The 15684-nt window shown below is 38.5% G+C and overlaps 1 protein-coding gene across 1 annotated transcript in view; it reads right to left on the bottom strand.

The window, feature by feature from the left end:
• Positions 1-271: 271 nt before the first annotated feature.
• Positions 272-15684, bottom strand: part of PPEF1 (protein phosphatase with EF-hand domain 1) — a 124538-nt gene continuing 109125 nt past the window's right edge. The window contains exons 21-23 of the mRNA XM_036912869.2: positions 2960-3123; positions 1789-1873; positions 272-883 (exon numbers count right to left, since the gene is read on the bottom strand). Of these exons, the coding sequence (XP_036768764.2) occupies positions 675-883; positions 1789-1873; positions 2960-3123 (458 nt within the window). The 3' untranslated portion in view covers positions 272-674. The remainder of the gene's footprint in view (positions 884-1788; positions 1874-2959; positions 3124-15684) is intronic.

Raw genomic sequence — 15684 nt, 5'->3', positions numbered from 1 at the left:
AATCTCTTGTTTGATAGCAATTGGAATGGCAGAATAAATTGCACAAGATATGCATAACAAAGGCCCCATCTTACCAGGGAAGGTGTCAAACCATATTAATTGTATGGTTCAATCTGAATGTATTCACTTTGTACCTTCAACAGACAAGAAAAAATATGCCTTTTCAAATAATACACTCCCACAACTTCCCCCAAGAATTTGATATGACCCCCATCCCTGAAGGGTGGTTCCCCCATGAATGAGAATCATTGGTTTATGGTTCCAAAGAAGATTCAGTTTTAAAAAGGAAATTTTATTTCATTAACAGTTTGGCATTCCTCTTCCTTCCCTCAGGCAGTCACAGATGTTACACTTTCCTCCGGTGTTCTGTGGGTTCCCTTCAATGTTTCCAAATTTCCTTGGGTCTCCTGGCCCAAGAGACCAACAGTAGCTCACCTAGTTTCTACCTGGCTAAGTGTGGGTCTGGACACGAGCCAAATCCTATCAGCTGACATTTAACTTAGTCTTAACCAATAACAGCTTACTAGGGACTTCTAATACACTATCCCCTGCTCGTGGCATGAATTGAGGTCTACTTTTCTCTACAACTGACTATGGGTTTCAAGGGTCCTGGAAAAGATTGTGTCAGTGATTTGGGCCCAACAATTTGCCAAGAGGGAAAGCCCTATTTCTTGTTAAGTAAGTTTGGTGTCTGACTTGTTCAACTTATCAAATTTATACACTACATTGAAAGCCTTTAAAAACTCATTAAAATCAATGCTTCCATCTTTGTTTAAGTCCATTCTGTTTGCGAGCTCATCAATTTGAGAATCATCAATATGAATGCTGTAGTGGCTTTTGAAAAGTTTCCACATGGAACGAAATTCTTCCATGGAGATCAGACCTAAAGAACAGAGGAGAAGACTGAGCATTCATTTTAAGAGCCACGTAGGGAGGGAGGGTGGGGAAGCCATGCTGACTGAAGAGTCCCCATTAGAAGCTGACATGCCTGACCATGAAGGCACTGACGGAAATGGAAAAGTCAGGTTATAAATACAAGAAACAGTATGCCACTTTCAACTATCAAGTGATCCTGAGATTATTCTAAAGCTGAAATAAGTAAACAGTGAGGGAGCGGCAGGAGACTGTGGACTGTGGGACTATATGTGCTACAGAAATTACAAGATCTAAAATCTAAGGGAGATGAACCTGGAAGGAGGACAGAGAGGAGAGCGTCACCAAAGCAGAGGGAGAAGATAACCTGGGACTCAGTAAGAGGATTGCAAACAATGGCTCTACCATGTATTGTAGGCAACAATTTTCTTTCATATTTTGATTATTGATTTTTTGGTGTTCAGTGTTCTCTGCAGTTGAGGATTATCTGATGATTTTTTAAAGTTTGAAAATAGGTAATTGTGCATCAGAGGTAAGCAGAAAATAAGTGTTCATAGCCCTCAGTCCCACAAACAGAATCAGAACTCTAGGGATGAGTTTATCTCCATGAGTAACTACAATGTTTAAATGGACAGTGAATTATTATCTGTGCTGGTAATTTATAAAAGGAGCTATTCTTGTCTGACTAGTGGATACATAGGTCTATATAGGACCATATGATCTTCAATACAAAGTTTGTGGCCGAAGTAAAACAATAGTAATATTAAACATGAGTTGCCCCTCCCACCCCACCCCCACCCCGAGTTGAAGTAAGTTTGGATGAAGATGGCAATGGATGAAAACAGGATTCTGGTTTCAGAAAAACAGACTAGCCTTGGCTTTCTACTGCTACTCAACTAATCAAAGTTCATTTACCTGAGTGATCAGAGTCAATGACATTAAAGATGATTTGCAGGTCCGATCGGTATCTGTACACAGTTTCAATTAGTGTAGATAGAGCCTAAAATAAAGATTTTCTGAGTGTTAAAGCACACCGAATTAATAACAAGGTCAATTTTAGTAACTGTAACAAACACAAAACACCACCACCAATCCCAATTACGTGATTCAGATAGAAATTTGAGAAGGCAGGCCTTCCTTGGAGGCCCAATCCTCTCTAATCGGCTAAAAGGCCCTGTTCTTGCATCCTGGAGGTCTGCGGGCTATGTTCCTCAAGGCACAGGGTGGAAGCAAACAAGAAGGCAGTAAACAACAGTAGCCAACATTTACTGAGGACCTTGTGTCCAAGGCTCTGCCCTGAGAGCTTTCTATACTATATTTCACTCAGTCCTCAACAACAGTCCCAAGGAAAAGAACTGTGACTATGTCCATTTTACAGATTAGGAAACAGGAGCAAAGTTCCCCAAGGTTCACATAGCTGGTAAATAGGCTTTGAATCTCAGTTGCATGAAGCCAAGGCCTGTGAGCTTAGTCACCAAGGTGAAATGCCTCTTAAGAGAAGCCAAAGCCTCCTTCCTGTGGCTATTTTAGTCTCTGTGCTTAACTTCTCATCTCCCCTGCAAACATCGCTCTAGTCCTAGTTCCCATCAGTTCACTGTCAGGTCAATGTTATAACTCACTGCAGATGAGTTGTTAACTAGTTAAGTACCAGGGGTCAGATAACTCTCCCTGGGGTATTCCCATTTTAATGAGAGATTTTAGATTTTAAAAACCTTTAAGGTATAAGATACCATGTCAGAAGTCTATACACTCACAGTGTTAACAGAGAATACAATGCGTGCCTTAAAGGGTGCGTTATATGAAAGAATGGACGCCACAGCTGCCCTTCTGCTGCACAGCACTTCAGAATCACATATTTGACATTAGTTTGCTTGCAGAAGCTTTTTCTTTTTGCCTATACTTAGCACAGATTTCCCAAGCAGATCACAATGTTCCTGAGAGTTCCCCACTTAGGCCTCCCCTTAGACCGCCACTCCCATCCATTAGATGATTCCACTCCCAACTTTTCAAAGGACTAGGTTACTCTTATACATGGTCTGAAGGGTGTTTGACTCCAGCTGATTTCAGCTGCGGCTGTTCCACTTGCCTCTTTCACAGGGCTTTTAATGCGGATATCCTGGAAGCTGGACATGTAGTCAATATTTCCGTCTTTGTCTCTGGTCACCAGATGCAAACTCAGGGATCTCCACGGTAAGTTCAGACCCAAAACAACCTCCATGGAAGAAGCCCACTGGCCCACAGAAAGTTTTCCTAACAACAACAAAAAGAACAATAAAAAGCCCATAAAACTGGTCGATCATTTGATAAGGAAATGCAACCTCCTCTGTGGGGCCAGTGCGCAGCCTGGGCTTTTGAGGCCTGGCTGCCTCCTGCTCCCCTTTATGGTGTGTCCTACGGGGCAGGCCCCACAGCTCTGAGGGAGGAAGAGCCACAGAAAGTCGTTGGTATTCCCGACTGTTTGTTAAGTATAAACAATCAGGCTTTGGGGATTATATTTTTCCCCCATTTTCTAATTAACAAAGTAAGGTATGTTTATATTAGAAGATTTGAAATCAAAAAAGGATATGCAGGGTAAAAGGTTACTTTCACTTTTAACATTTTGGCATATTATCCACCTCTCATTTTCCCAGGTAGGACCCTCTCATCCCCTAATATTATATGTAGTTTTGCAAAATATGCATATCTTCTTTTTTTCCTGATTATTAAAGATAGAGTCATTTGAAATGATTTTGAATAAACCAAAAACAATGCTACTACATCTAGTGTTTTCTCTATGTATATATAAATATATATTTTTTATCTTTCTTAAAACCAAATATACATTGTGCTCTACTATATGTTTTACATGCATATATTACATGTGGCAACTCACACACACAACAAACATATTTATTCTAACTTGATTTTTAACTTACAATGAATCATGGACATCCATCTATGTTAATAAACATAGATCTAAATCATCATTTTAATGGCTATGAAACTATTCCATAATTTCCTTAGGATCATTCCCAGAAGTGAAACTGCTGAACCAAAGGGTATGTACATTTTTTTTTGTATCATTAATGTACAATTACATGAGCAACATTATGGTTACTAGACTCCCCCCATTATCAAGTCCCCACCACATACCCCATTACAGTCACTGTCTATCAGCGTAGTAAGATGCTATAGAATCACTACTTGTCTTCTCTGTTATACTGCCTTCCCCATGCCCCCCCACATTATGTGTGTTAATCGTACTGCCCCTTTTTATACCTTATCCCTCCCTTCCCACCCATCCTCCCCAGTCCCTTTCCCTTTGGTAACTATTAGTCCATTCTTGGGTTCTGTGATTCTGCTGCTATTTTGTTCCTTCAGTTTTTGCTTTGTTCTTATACTCCACAGATGAGTGAAATCATTTGATACTTGTCTTTCTCCGCCTGGCTTATTTCACTGAGCATAATACCCTCTAGCTCCAACCATGTTATTGCAAATGGTAGGATTTGTTTTCTTCTTATGGCTGAATAATATTCCATTGTATATATGTACCACCTCTTCTTTATCCATTCATCTACTGATGGACACTTAGGTTGCTTCCATTTCTTGGCTATTGTAAATAGTGCTGCGATAAACATAGGGGTGCATATGCCTTTTTCAAACTGGAGTGCTGCATTCTTAGGGTAAATTCCTAGGAGTGGAATTCCTGGGTCAAATGGTATTTCTATTTTGAGCTTTTTGAGGAACCTCCATACTGCTTTCCACAATGGTTGAACTAATTTACATTCCCACCAGCAGTGTAGGAGGGTTCCCCTTTCTCCACATCCTCGCCAACATTTGTTGTTGTCTTTTGGATGGTGGCGATCCTTACTGGTGTGAGGTGCTATCTCATTGTGGTTTTAATTTGCATTTCTCTGATGATTAGCGATGCGGAGCATCTTTTCATGTGCTTGTTGGCCATCTGAATTTCTTCTTTGGAGAAGTGTCTGTTCAGATCCTGTGTCCATTTTTTAATTGGATTATTTGCTTTTTGTTTGTTGAAGTGTGTGAGCTCTTTATATATTTTGGATGTCAACCCCTTATCGGATCTGTCATTTATGAATATATTCTCCCATACTGTAGGATACCATTTTGTTCTACTGATGTTGTCCTTTGCTATACAGAAGCTTTTTAGTTTGACATAGTCCCACTTGTTCATTTTTGCTTCTGTTTCCCTTGCCTGGAGTGATATGTTCATGAAGAAGTTGCTCATGTTTATGTCCAAGAGATTTTTGCCTATATTTTTTTCTGAGAGTTTTACGGTTTCATGACTTACATTCAGATCTTTGATCCATTTTGAGTTTACTTTTGTGTATGGGGTTAGACAATAATCCAGTTTCACTCTCTTACATGTAGCTGTCCAGTTTTGCCAACACCAGCTGTTGAGGAGGCTGTCATTTCCCCATTGTATGTCCACGGCTCCTTTATCATATATTAATTGACCATATATGTTTGGGTTAATATCTGGAGTCTCTATTCTGTTCCACTGGTCTGTGGGTCTGTTCTTGTGCCAATACCAAATTGTCTTGATTACTGTGGCTTTGTAGTAGAGCTTGAAGTTGGGAAGCAAGAACCCCGCTGATTTATTCTTCCTTCTCAGGATTGCTTTGGCTATTTGGGGTCTTTTGTGGTTCCATATGAATTTTAGAACTATTTGTTCCAGTTCGTTAAACAATGCTGTCATATTTTGACAGGGATTGCATTGAATCTGTAGATTAATTTAGGCAGGATGGCCATTTTGACAATATTAATTCTTTCTACCCAAGAGCATGGGATGAATTTCCATTTATTAGTGTCCTCTTTAATTTCTCTTGAGAGCATCTTGTAGTTTTCAGGGTATAGGTCTTTCACTTCCTTGGTTAGGTTTATTCCTAGGTATTTTATTCTTTTTGATGCAATTGTGAATGGAATTGTTTTCCTTATTTCTCTTTCTGCTAGTTCATTGTTAGTGTATAGGAATGCTACAGATTTCTGTGTATTAATTTTGTATCCTGCAACTTTGCTGAATTCATATATTAGTTCTAGTGGTTTTAGAGTGGATTCCTTAGGGTTTTTTATGTACAATATCATGTCATCTGCAAACAGTGACAGTTTGGCTTCTTCCTTACCAATCTAGATGCCTTTTATTTCTTTGTGTTGTCTGATTGCCGTGGCTAGGAACTCCAGTACTATGTTGAATAAAAGCGGGGAGAGTGGGCATATTTGTCTTGTTCCCAATCTTAGGGGAAAAGCTTTCAGCTTCTCACTGTTCAGTATGATGTTGGCTGTGGGTTTGTCATATATGGCCTTTATTATGTTGAGGTACTTGCCCTCTACACCTATTTTGTTGAGAGTTTTTATCATGAATGGATGTTGAATTTTGTCAAATGCTTTTTCAGCATCTATGGAGATGATCATGTGGTTTTTGTCCTTTTTGTTGATGTGGTGGATGATGTTGATGGATTTTCGAATGTTGTACCATCCTTGCATCCCTGAGATGAATCCCACTTGATCATGGTGTATGATCCTCTTAATGTATTTTTGAATTCAGTTTGCTAATATTTCATTGAGTATTTTTGCATCTATGCTCACCAGGGATATTGGTCTGTAGTTTTCTTTTTTTGTGGTGTTTTTGCCTGGTTTTGGTATTAGAGTGATGCTGGCCTCATAGAATGAGTTTGGAAGCATTCCCTCCTCTTCTATTTTTTGGAAAACTTTAAGGAGAATGGGTATTATGTCTTCTCTAAATGTCTGATAAAATTCAGCGATGAATCCATCTGGACCAGGGGTTTTGTTCTTGGGTGGTTTTTTGATTACTGATTCAATTTCATTGCTGGTAATTGGTCTGTTTAGATTTTCTGTTTCTTCCTTGGTCAGTCTTGGAAGGTTGTATTTTTCTAAAAAGTTGTCCATTTCTTCTAGGTTATCCAGTTTGTTAGCATATAGATTTTCTTTCTTTTTTTTTTTTTTTTATTGAAGGGTAGTTGACACACAGTATTACATTACATTAGTTTCAGGTGTATAACACAGTGATTCAACATTTATATACATGATAATTCTAGGTACCAGCTAGCATATAGATTTTCATAGTGTTCTCTAATAATTCTTTGTATTTCTGTGGTGTCCGTCATGATTTTTCTTTCTCATTTCTGATTCTGTTTATGTGTGTAGACTCTCTTTTTCTCTTAATAAGTCTGGCTAGAGGTTAATCTCTTTGTTTGTTTTCTCAAAGAACCAGCTCTTGGTTTCATTGATTTTTTTCTATTGTTTTATTCTTCTCAATTTTATTTATTTCTTCTCTGAACTTTATTATGTCCCTCCTTCTGCTGACTTTGGGCCTCATTTGTTCTTCTTTTTCCAGTTTCAATAATTGTAACTTTAAACTGTTCATTTGGGATTGTTCTTCCTTCTTCAAATAGGCCTGGATTGCTATATCCTTTCCTCTTAGAACTGCCTTTGCTGCATCCCACAGAAGTTGGGGCATTGTGCTGTTGTCATTTGTCTCCATATATTGCTTGATATCTGTTTAAATTTGGTCATTGATCCATTGATTATTTAGGAGCATGTTGTTAAGCTTCCATGTGTTTGTGAGCCTTTTTGTTTTCTTTGTACAATTTATTTCTAGATTTATACCTTTGTGATCTGAGAAGTTGGTTCGTACAATTTCAATCTTTTTTAATTTACTGAGGCTTTTTTTGTGGCCTGGTATATGGTCTATTCTGAAAAATGTTCCATGTGCACTTGAGAAGAATGTGTATCCTACTGCTTTTGGGTGTAGAGTTTTGTAGATATCTGTTAGGTCGATCTGTTCTCATGTGTTGTTCAGTGCCTGTGTGTCCTTACTTATTTTCTGTCTAGTTGGTCTGTCCTTTGGAGTGAGTGGTGTGTTGAAGTCTCCTAAAATGAATGTATTGCATTCTATTTCCTCCTTTAATTCTGTTAGTATTTGTTTTACATATGTAGGTGCTCCTGTGTTGGGTGCATATATATTTATAATGGTTATATCCTCTTGTTGGACTGACCCCTTTATCATTATGTAATGCCCTTCTTTGTCTCTTGTGACTTTCTTTGTTTTGAAGTCTATTTTGTCTGACACAAGTACTGCAACACCTGCTTTTTTCTCCCTATTGTTTGCATGAAATAACTTTTTCCATCCCTTCACTTTTAGTCTGTGCTTTCTTTGGGTTTGAGGTGAGTCTCTTATAAGCAGCATATAGAAAGGTCTTGCTTTTTTATCCATTCTATTACTCTGTGTCTTTTGATTGGTTCATTCAGTCCATTTACATTTAGTGTGATTATTGATAGATATGTACTTATTGCCTTGCAGGCTTTGAATTCATGGTTACCAAAGGTTCAAGGGTTACTATCTAACTGTCTAACTTAACTCACTTATTTCTATATTATAAACACAGTCTGATGATTCTTTATTTCTCTCCTTTTTCTTCCTTCTCCACTCTTTATATGTTAGGTGTTTTATTCTGTACTCTTTTGTGTTTCCCTTGAATCATTTTTTGGATAGCTGATTTTATTTTGCATTTAGTTAGTACTTGGTTGGTCTCCTTTCTTTGCTGTGGTTTTATTTTCTCTGGTGACATCTATTTAGCCTTCGGAGCACTTCCATCTAGAGCAGTCCCTTTAAAATACACTGTAGAAGTGGTTTGTGGGAGGTAAATTCCCTCAACTTTTGCTTATCTGGGAATTGTTTAATCCCTCCTTCAAATTTAAATGATAATCTTGCTGGATACAGTAGTCTTGGTTTGAGGCCCTTCTGTTTCATTGCACTGAGTATATCATGCCATTCTCTTCTGGCTGTAAGGTTTCTGCTGAGAAGTCTGATTATAGCCTGATGGGTTTTCCTTTGTAGGTGATCTTTTTTCTCTCTCTGCCTGCTTTAATACTCTGTCCTTGTCTTTGATCTTTGCCATTTTAATTATTATATGTCTTGGTGTTTTCCTCCTTGGGTCCATTGTATTGAGAGATCTATGGACTTCCATGGTCTGAGAGACTATTTCCTTCCCGAGATTGGGGAAGTTTTCAGCAATTATTTCTTCAAAGACACTTTCTTTCCCTTTTTCTCTTTTCTTCTTCTTCTGGTACCCCTATAATGCGAATATTGGTCCATTTGGATTGATCACACAGTTCTCTTAATATTCTTTTATTCCTAGAGATCCTTTTATCTCTCTCTGCCTCAGCTTTTCTGTATTCCTGTTCTCTGATTTCTATTCCATTAGCAGTCTCTTGCACCTCATCCAGTCTGCTCTTAAATCCTTCCATTGTTTGTTTCATTTCTGTTATCTCCCTCTGGAATTCCTCCCTTACCTCTTGCATATTTCTCTGTAGCTTGATCAGCATGCTTATGACTATTATTTTGAATTCTTTTTCAGGAAGATTGGTGATTTTGGTCTCACCAGGCTCTCTGTCTTGTGTTTGAGGGATATTGGACTGAACAACATTCTTCTGCCTTTTCATGGCAATGGAAGTGATTGCTGGCAAGTGGCGTGTGTGTCAGCTAGGAGAACAAAGTCCCTTCCTGGTTGCTGGTCACCGTGCCCATTCCGCTGCCTGTGCCAGTCAACTGCACATGGAGCAGCCTCTGGGTTAATCCCCTGAGCTGCTGTGGGTGGGGCGGCCCTCAGGATGGCCTAGGGCACTGCCAGGAGTTGCAGGCAAGCGGCGTGTGTTCTCCTGTGAGAACTGCACCCCTTCATGCCTTCCAGACTGTGCACCAGTCTCTGCTGCCTGTGCCAGGCAACCACACACAGGGAGCAGCCTCTGAGTTGATCCTCTGAGCTCCCATGGGCGGGGCAGCTCTTGGGATGGCCTAGGGCTCTGGCAGTGGTTGTAGATGAGCAGTGCATGTTCACTGCAAGAACAGAGCCCCTACTTGCTTCCTGAACTCTGTGCCTGTTTCCTCTGCCTGTGCTGGTCAACCCGGTGCAGGGGGCTGCCTCTGGGTTAATCCCCTGAGCTGCCATGGGCAGGGAGGCCCTCAGGATGGCCTAGGGCAGTGGCGGGGGTTGCAGGCAAGCAGCGCATGTTTGCTGGGAGAATAAAGTCCCTTTGTGCCTTCCAGACTCTGCACTGGTCTCCACTGTCTGTGCCAGTCAACTGCAGGGAGGGGGCAGCCTCTGGGTCTGGCCCAGTTAGCTGCACACTGGGAGAAGCCTCTGTGGTTGGTGTGAGCAGGTCTGCTCCCCGGCTGATCTGCAGCGATGGTGGGTCAGCTGGTTCACTTGCAGCGCTGGTGCGGGGAAATGGACGGCAGAGTGCTTATCACCGTGAGGGGCTTTGGAGCTGCACTGCCACCCAGGGGGTTAGGGCTCCTGAAGTTCCGTAAAGTTTCCAGCTTGCTGGGCTGTGTGTCAGGACAATTTTGCCCACCTGTTAAACCCTTGTCCCTTTAAGACTTTTAAAGCACCTGCTTTTCTTTTGTCCCAGGGCAGCTGGCTGTGGGAACCTATTCGCAGTCTTAGTCTCAGATTTTGCTTTTCCATTCCTCTAATACCCAGTACACCATGCAATATGTGTCTGTGCTCCCGGTGCAGATTACTAGGGCTGGTTATTTAGCAGTCCTGTGCTTCCACTCCCTCTCCACTCTGATTCTTCTCGTCCAGCCACTGAGCTGGGGTGGGGGTAGTGTTCGGGTCCCGCGGGGTCACAGCTTTGTATCTTACCATTTTCATGACATGTTGAGTTCTCGCAGATATAGATGTAGCCTGGCTGGTGTACTGTATCTTCTGGTCACTCTTTTAGGAATAGTTGTATTTGCTGTATTTTCAAAATATATATGGTTTTGGGAGGAGATTTCTGCTACCCTACTCACACCGCCATCTTGAGAATCTCTTGGGTATGTACATTTTTAAGGTTTTTTTATATATACTGCCAAACTGCTTTCAAGAAAAAAAATCCATTTACACTCCCACAAGACCATCCCCTACACACTCACCTGCTAAGGACATAACTCTTTTTTAAATTCAAATTTAACACATACAGAAAAGTTCACAAAACAAATACAGAGGTTAGTGTTACAAAGGGAATTCTCATGTAACTACCACTAAGGGCAAGAACTAGAACATTGCCAATATCCAAAAGGTCCCCTTGTGGCCCCTCTCACAATTACTATCACCTCCCACTTTCCAGGGAGAGCTGTTATCTTGATTTTTAACACTATAGAGTTTACTTTTTGCCTTTTATGATCTATCTGTAAATGGAATCACAAAGTATTATTTTGGGAGCAGTCTGACTTCTTCTGTTTAACACTAAATTCATGCAATTCAGCCATGTTGTTCCATTTAGTTGTAAGGTCTTCATTTTCATTCTTCTATAGTATTCCATGGTATGAATATTCACAATTTATATATCCATTCTACTGTTGGTGGGTATTGGGTTATTTCCAGTTTGGTGCTATTACAAACAGCACTGCTAAGTACACTTCTGTACATTCCCCCCTTTGGTGCACTGAACCTATAGCTCAATTTGAGGAGAATTTGTATCTTGACAACTTGACCCTTGAACACAGTAATACCCACCCATTTATTTCAGACCTTTCCGATTTCTCTTAATCATAGTTTAGAAATATCACATCAGTTATTAGGTTTCATCTTCAGTACTTGATTATCTATTGTGAATGGTATCCTTCAAGATTTTCATTATCTAAAAGTTAGTTAGTTGCTGGCCATACCAGTTATCACGTTATACCCCCTCAGCCCCAAATCTACCCTGCTTTGCCCTGTTTTGTGATACTGGAGCTGAGTCTTGTCGAGATTTCTCTTTGGGCAGCTGGTAGAATGTTAGGCTTTGTCAGTAGAGGGTGTAGGAAGAATTCTCTAAGACAGCATAATAATGGTTCTGGTGTGTTTTGCTTCTTGCTTCTATAGCAAAGCATGGTTGTGAGGAGTGTGTGGGAAATGCAGTGGTATCCACTCTCTAGTCACTTTCACTGACACCCCAGTGGATGGCATCATCCTCTCCAGTCTTGGCCCACCAGATACAGACCAACTCTGACCTGAGACACCTCAGTGAACTTCCACTCTATCCAGTAGGCCACAGTCACACCCTCTCCAATGAGGTCTGAATCCACCTTGGTTAGGAGTAGGGGACTTTCCAACTTTGTTCCTTCCTCGGGTATGTTCTCTTAGCCTCTCTTAGCAGAATACTTCCTATTCCTGCATTCTTTAGAGTTTCTTTTAGTAATTAATCACCTTTTGCTAGTTAATAATTCTTTATATTAAATTTCCTGTTCAAATTACTTGCATGGTTTCTGTCTCCTGAATAGGTCAACTGATACACTAGTATATGGAAATGCAATCAATTTCTGTGTAATTACCTTGTGTTCTACAACTTGATAAATTCACTTATTAATTCTAATAGTTTTTTCTGTGGATTTATTTGGGTTTTCTATATATTCAATCATGTTGTCTACATATAGTGACACTTTATTTCTTCCTTTCTAATTCTTACCATCTTATTTAAAGAACCTTATTGCACTGGCTAGCAGCCCTAGTTCAGTGTTGAATAGGTCTGAGAGTGGGCATTTGTATTAGTTTCATATTGCTGCTGTAACAAATTACCACATACTTAGTGGCTTAAAATAACACAAATACATTCCCTTATAGTTCTGGAGGTTAGATGTACAAAATCAGTTTCATTGGGCCAAAGTCAACTTGTCAGCAGGGCTGGTTTCCTTTTTGAGGCTCTGAAGGGAGAATCTGTTTCCTTGCTTTTTTTAACTTCTAAAGGCTGCCTATATTCTTTGGTATGAGGCCCCCTCCTCCATTTTCAAAGTGCATCATTTCAATATATCTGCTTCCATCATCACATCACTTCCCTCTGACTCTGACTCCTCCTGTGTCTCTCTTACTAAGGACCACTGTGATTGCACTGGATCCACCTAGATAATGCAGGATGGTCTCCTTGGGTTGAGATCCTTAATTTAATCACATCTGCCAAGTCCCTTTAGCCAACTTTGTTGATCATAGTTTCATCTTGTAAAATATATGCATTCAGATTCTTGGAATTAGGATGTGGACATATTGGGCGAAAGAGCATTATTCAGTTTATCACAGTGTTCTCCCACATTCCCAATCTTAGAAGGAAAGGTTTCAACATTTCTCCATTAAGTATGCTATTTTCTATAGGCTGGGGCAGATATCCTTTATGAGATTAAGGAAGTTTGCTTCTGCTTTTAGTTTTTTGTGTGTTTTTTTGCTTTTTGAAGTTTATTTTTATTGAGATATAATTGACATATAACATTGGGTAAGTTTAATGTATGCAACATATTGTTTTGATACATTTATAAATTATAATGTGATTACTACTGATGGTTAGCTAAAACATCTATCCCATCACATAGCTGTCATTTCTTTTTCTGTGGTAGGAACAATGAAGATCTAGTCTCTTGGAGCTCTGAAGTTTATAATACAGTAGTGTTGTCTATAATCACTATGCTGTTCTTTAGATCAATCCCAGAATTCTAGGTGAACAAGCTTAGGTACAAGTCAGGGACTTCTGGTGCATGACCAGGCTTGAAGACACCATAGAAACAATTTCAAAGTCATGCTGTTTTTTAAAGGGATGAATGAATTGAAATTATATCCCTGAAGACAGGACTTTCAGGTTGATGGATTCAAAGATGGTAGGGGTATACAAGTGAGTAGGATTTTAGATCTACTTCATGCTTTCCTCATATTTTTTTTTGGTATCATTAATATACAATTACATGAGTCTGCTTTTAGTTTTCTAGATGTTTTTTAAAACCAGGGTAAAATACATCCAACAATTTCTTCTTATTTTGAGACAATTACATGATTTCTTTAATTTTATTAAACTGGTGAATTATACTGATTGATTTTTGAATGTTAAAACAACCTAGAATTCCTAGCATTCCTAGAATAAACCAAATTTAGTTGTGATACATTAAACTTTTGCTAATATTTCATTTGGGATTTTTTTCATCTAAATTTATGAGTGATATTAGTCTTTAATTTTTCTTTTCTATAGTGTTCTTCTTTTGGTATCAAGGTTATGCTGACCTCCTAAAATATTCTTGGAACTGTTCCCTCTATTTCTATCCTCTAAGAATTTTTGTAAGAAAATTTTTGTTTCTTAAATGTATATTATAATGGCTAATGATGTTATCTGAGCTCAGAGCTTTCTTTGTAGAAAGTTTCAAAATTTCAGATCCAATTTCTTCACTAGTTAGAGGATTGTTCAGATTTTCTATTTCTGTTTGTGTCAGTTTGGGGTGTGTGTGTGGGGGGGTGTACATATGGATTTTAGGAATTTGTCCATTTAATCTAAAGTTTCAGTTCATTAGCATAAGAGTTTCCATAATACATCCCTATGAACTTTTTAATATCTGTAAAGTCTATAGTAATGTCCCACCTTTCAACTCTGACATTGGTTATTTCTCCCTCAAACTCTCAATTTGTCTCTCTTTCCTTACCAGAGTTTTATCAACTTTACCAGTTTCTTCAAACAACCATTGCTTTTTTTACTTTGTTGATCATAGTTTCATCTTGTAAAATATATGCATTTAGGGTTATCAATGACTCTCTAATTTGTATTCTGGAAGTCTAATATGTTGCATTTTCATTATTACTCAGTTTTAGCATTTTAATTTCCATTGTGATTTCTTCTTTGATCCAAGTGTTATTTAGAATTGTAGGTCCAAGGGGATTTTCTGGTTACCTTTTGCTATTATTGCTCAATACACTATGTCAGAGAATTTATTTTGTATATTCCAATACAAAATTTGTTGAGATTTACTTTATGTTCCAGTTTATGGTCAATTTTGTAAATGCTCCATTTGTGCTTGGCAAGAATATATATTCTGCAATGTTGGGTGCAGAGTTCTATATATGTCTTTTAGGGAACATCTGCTAACTTTTTTATCTGTTTATTCTTCCAGTTCTTGAGAGAAGAGTATGAAAATCTACTGCTATGATGGTAGATTTTTCTACTTCAATTTGTTCTGTCCATTTTTGTTTTTTTTACATATTTTGAGGCTATATTAATAGCTGCATATATGCTTAGAATGGATTTAATTGGCAACTGATTATTTTACCTTATGAAGTATCCCTTTTTATTTCTAGTAATATATATTTCCTTGAAGTCTACTTGATCAGATATTGATAGAGCTGTTCCAAGTTTGTTTTTGTTAGCGTTTTCAAGTTTTATCTTTTCTGAGTTTATTTTCAATGTTTTGTATCTATGACTTCACTGTCTGCTGGCTTCTATTGAAACTGTTGAGAAGTCTGGTATCAGTTTAATTGTTGTCTGTAGCAATGTGTGTTTCCTCTCTGCTTGTTTTTTAAGATTTTCTCTTGCTGTTGGTGTGCTGTAGTTTCACCACAAGTGTGTGTAGGTGTGGATTTAATTTTATTTATCCTGTTTGAGAATCACTGTTCCTTTTTACCTATGAATCTGAGTCTTTCATCAGTTCAGGGAAAGTCTCAGACATTATCATTTCAAATACATCCTCTCTTATATTCCCGCTTTCGGGGACCCTGATTAGATGTATGTTAAACCTGTACATCTTACTGTCTATAATTATTAATCTTTCTAATTCTTTCTCAAGTAGTATCTAATCTTCTGTTTAACCTACTCTTTTTTTTTAACAAGTAAGTTTTTATATCTATTTGGTTCTTCAAATCATTTTCAAATGCATGTTTGTAATTTCATCTTTTACTTCTTCAAACATTTCTTAGTTATTTTTTATTTTGCATTTGATAATTCCAATACCTGATGTCTTTGGGGAACTAAATATGTTTTGTTTTTTCTGTTCTTACTCATGGTAGCTTGTCTACTTGATTG

This window comes from Manis pentadactyla, chromosome X, assembly GCF_030020395.1.
Source record: "Manis pentadactyla isolate mManPen7 chromosome X, mManPen7.hap1, whole genome shotgun sequence".
NCBI classification, from domain to species: Eukaryota; Metazoa; Chordata; class Mammalia; order Pholidota; family Manidae; genus Manis; species Manis pentadactyla.
This window is presented reverse-complemented; position numbering and strand designations above follow the sequence as displayed.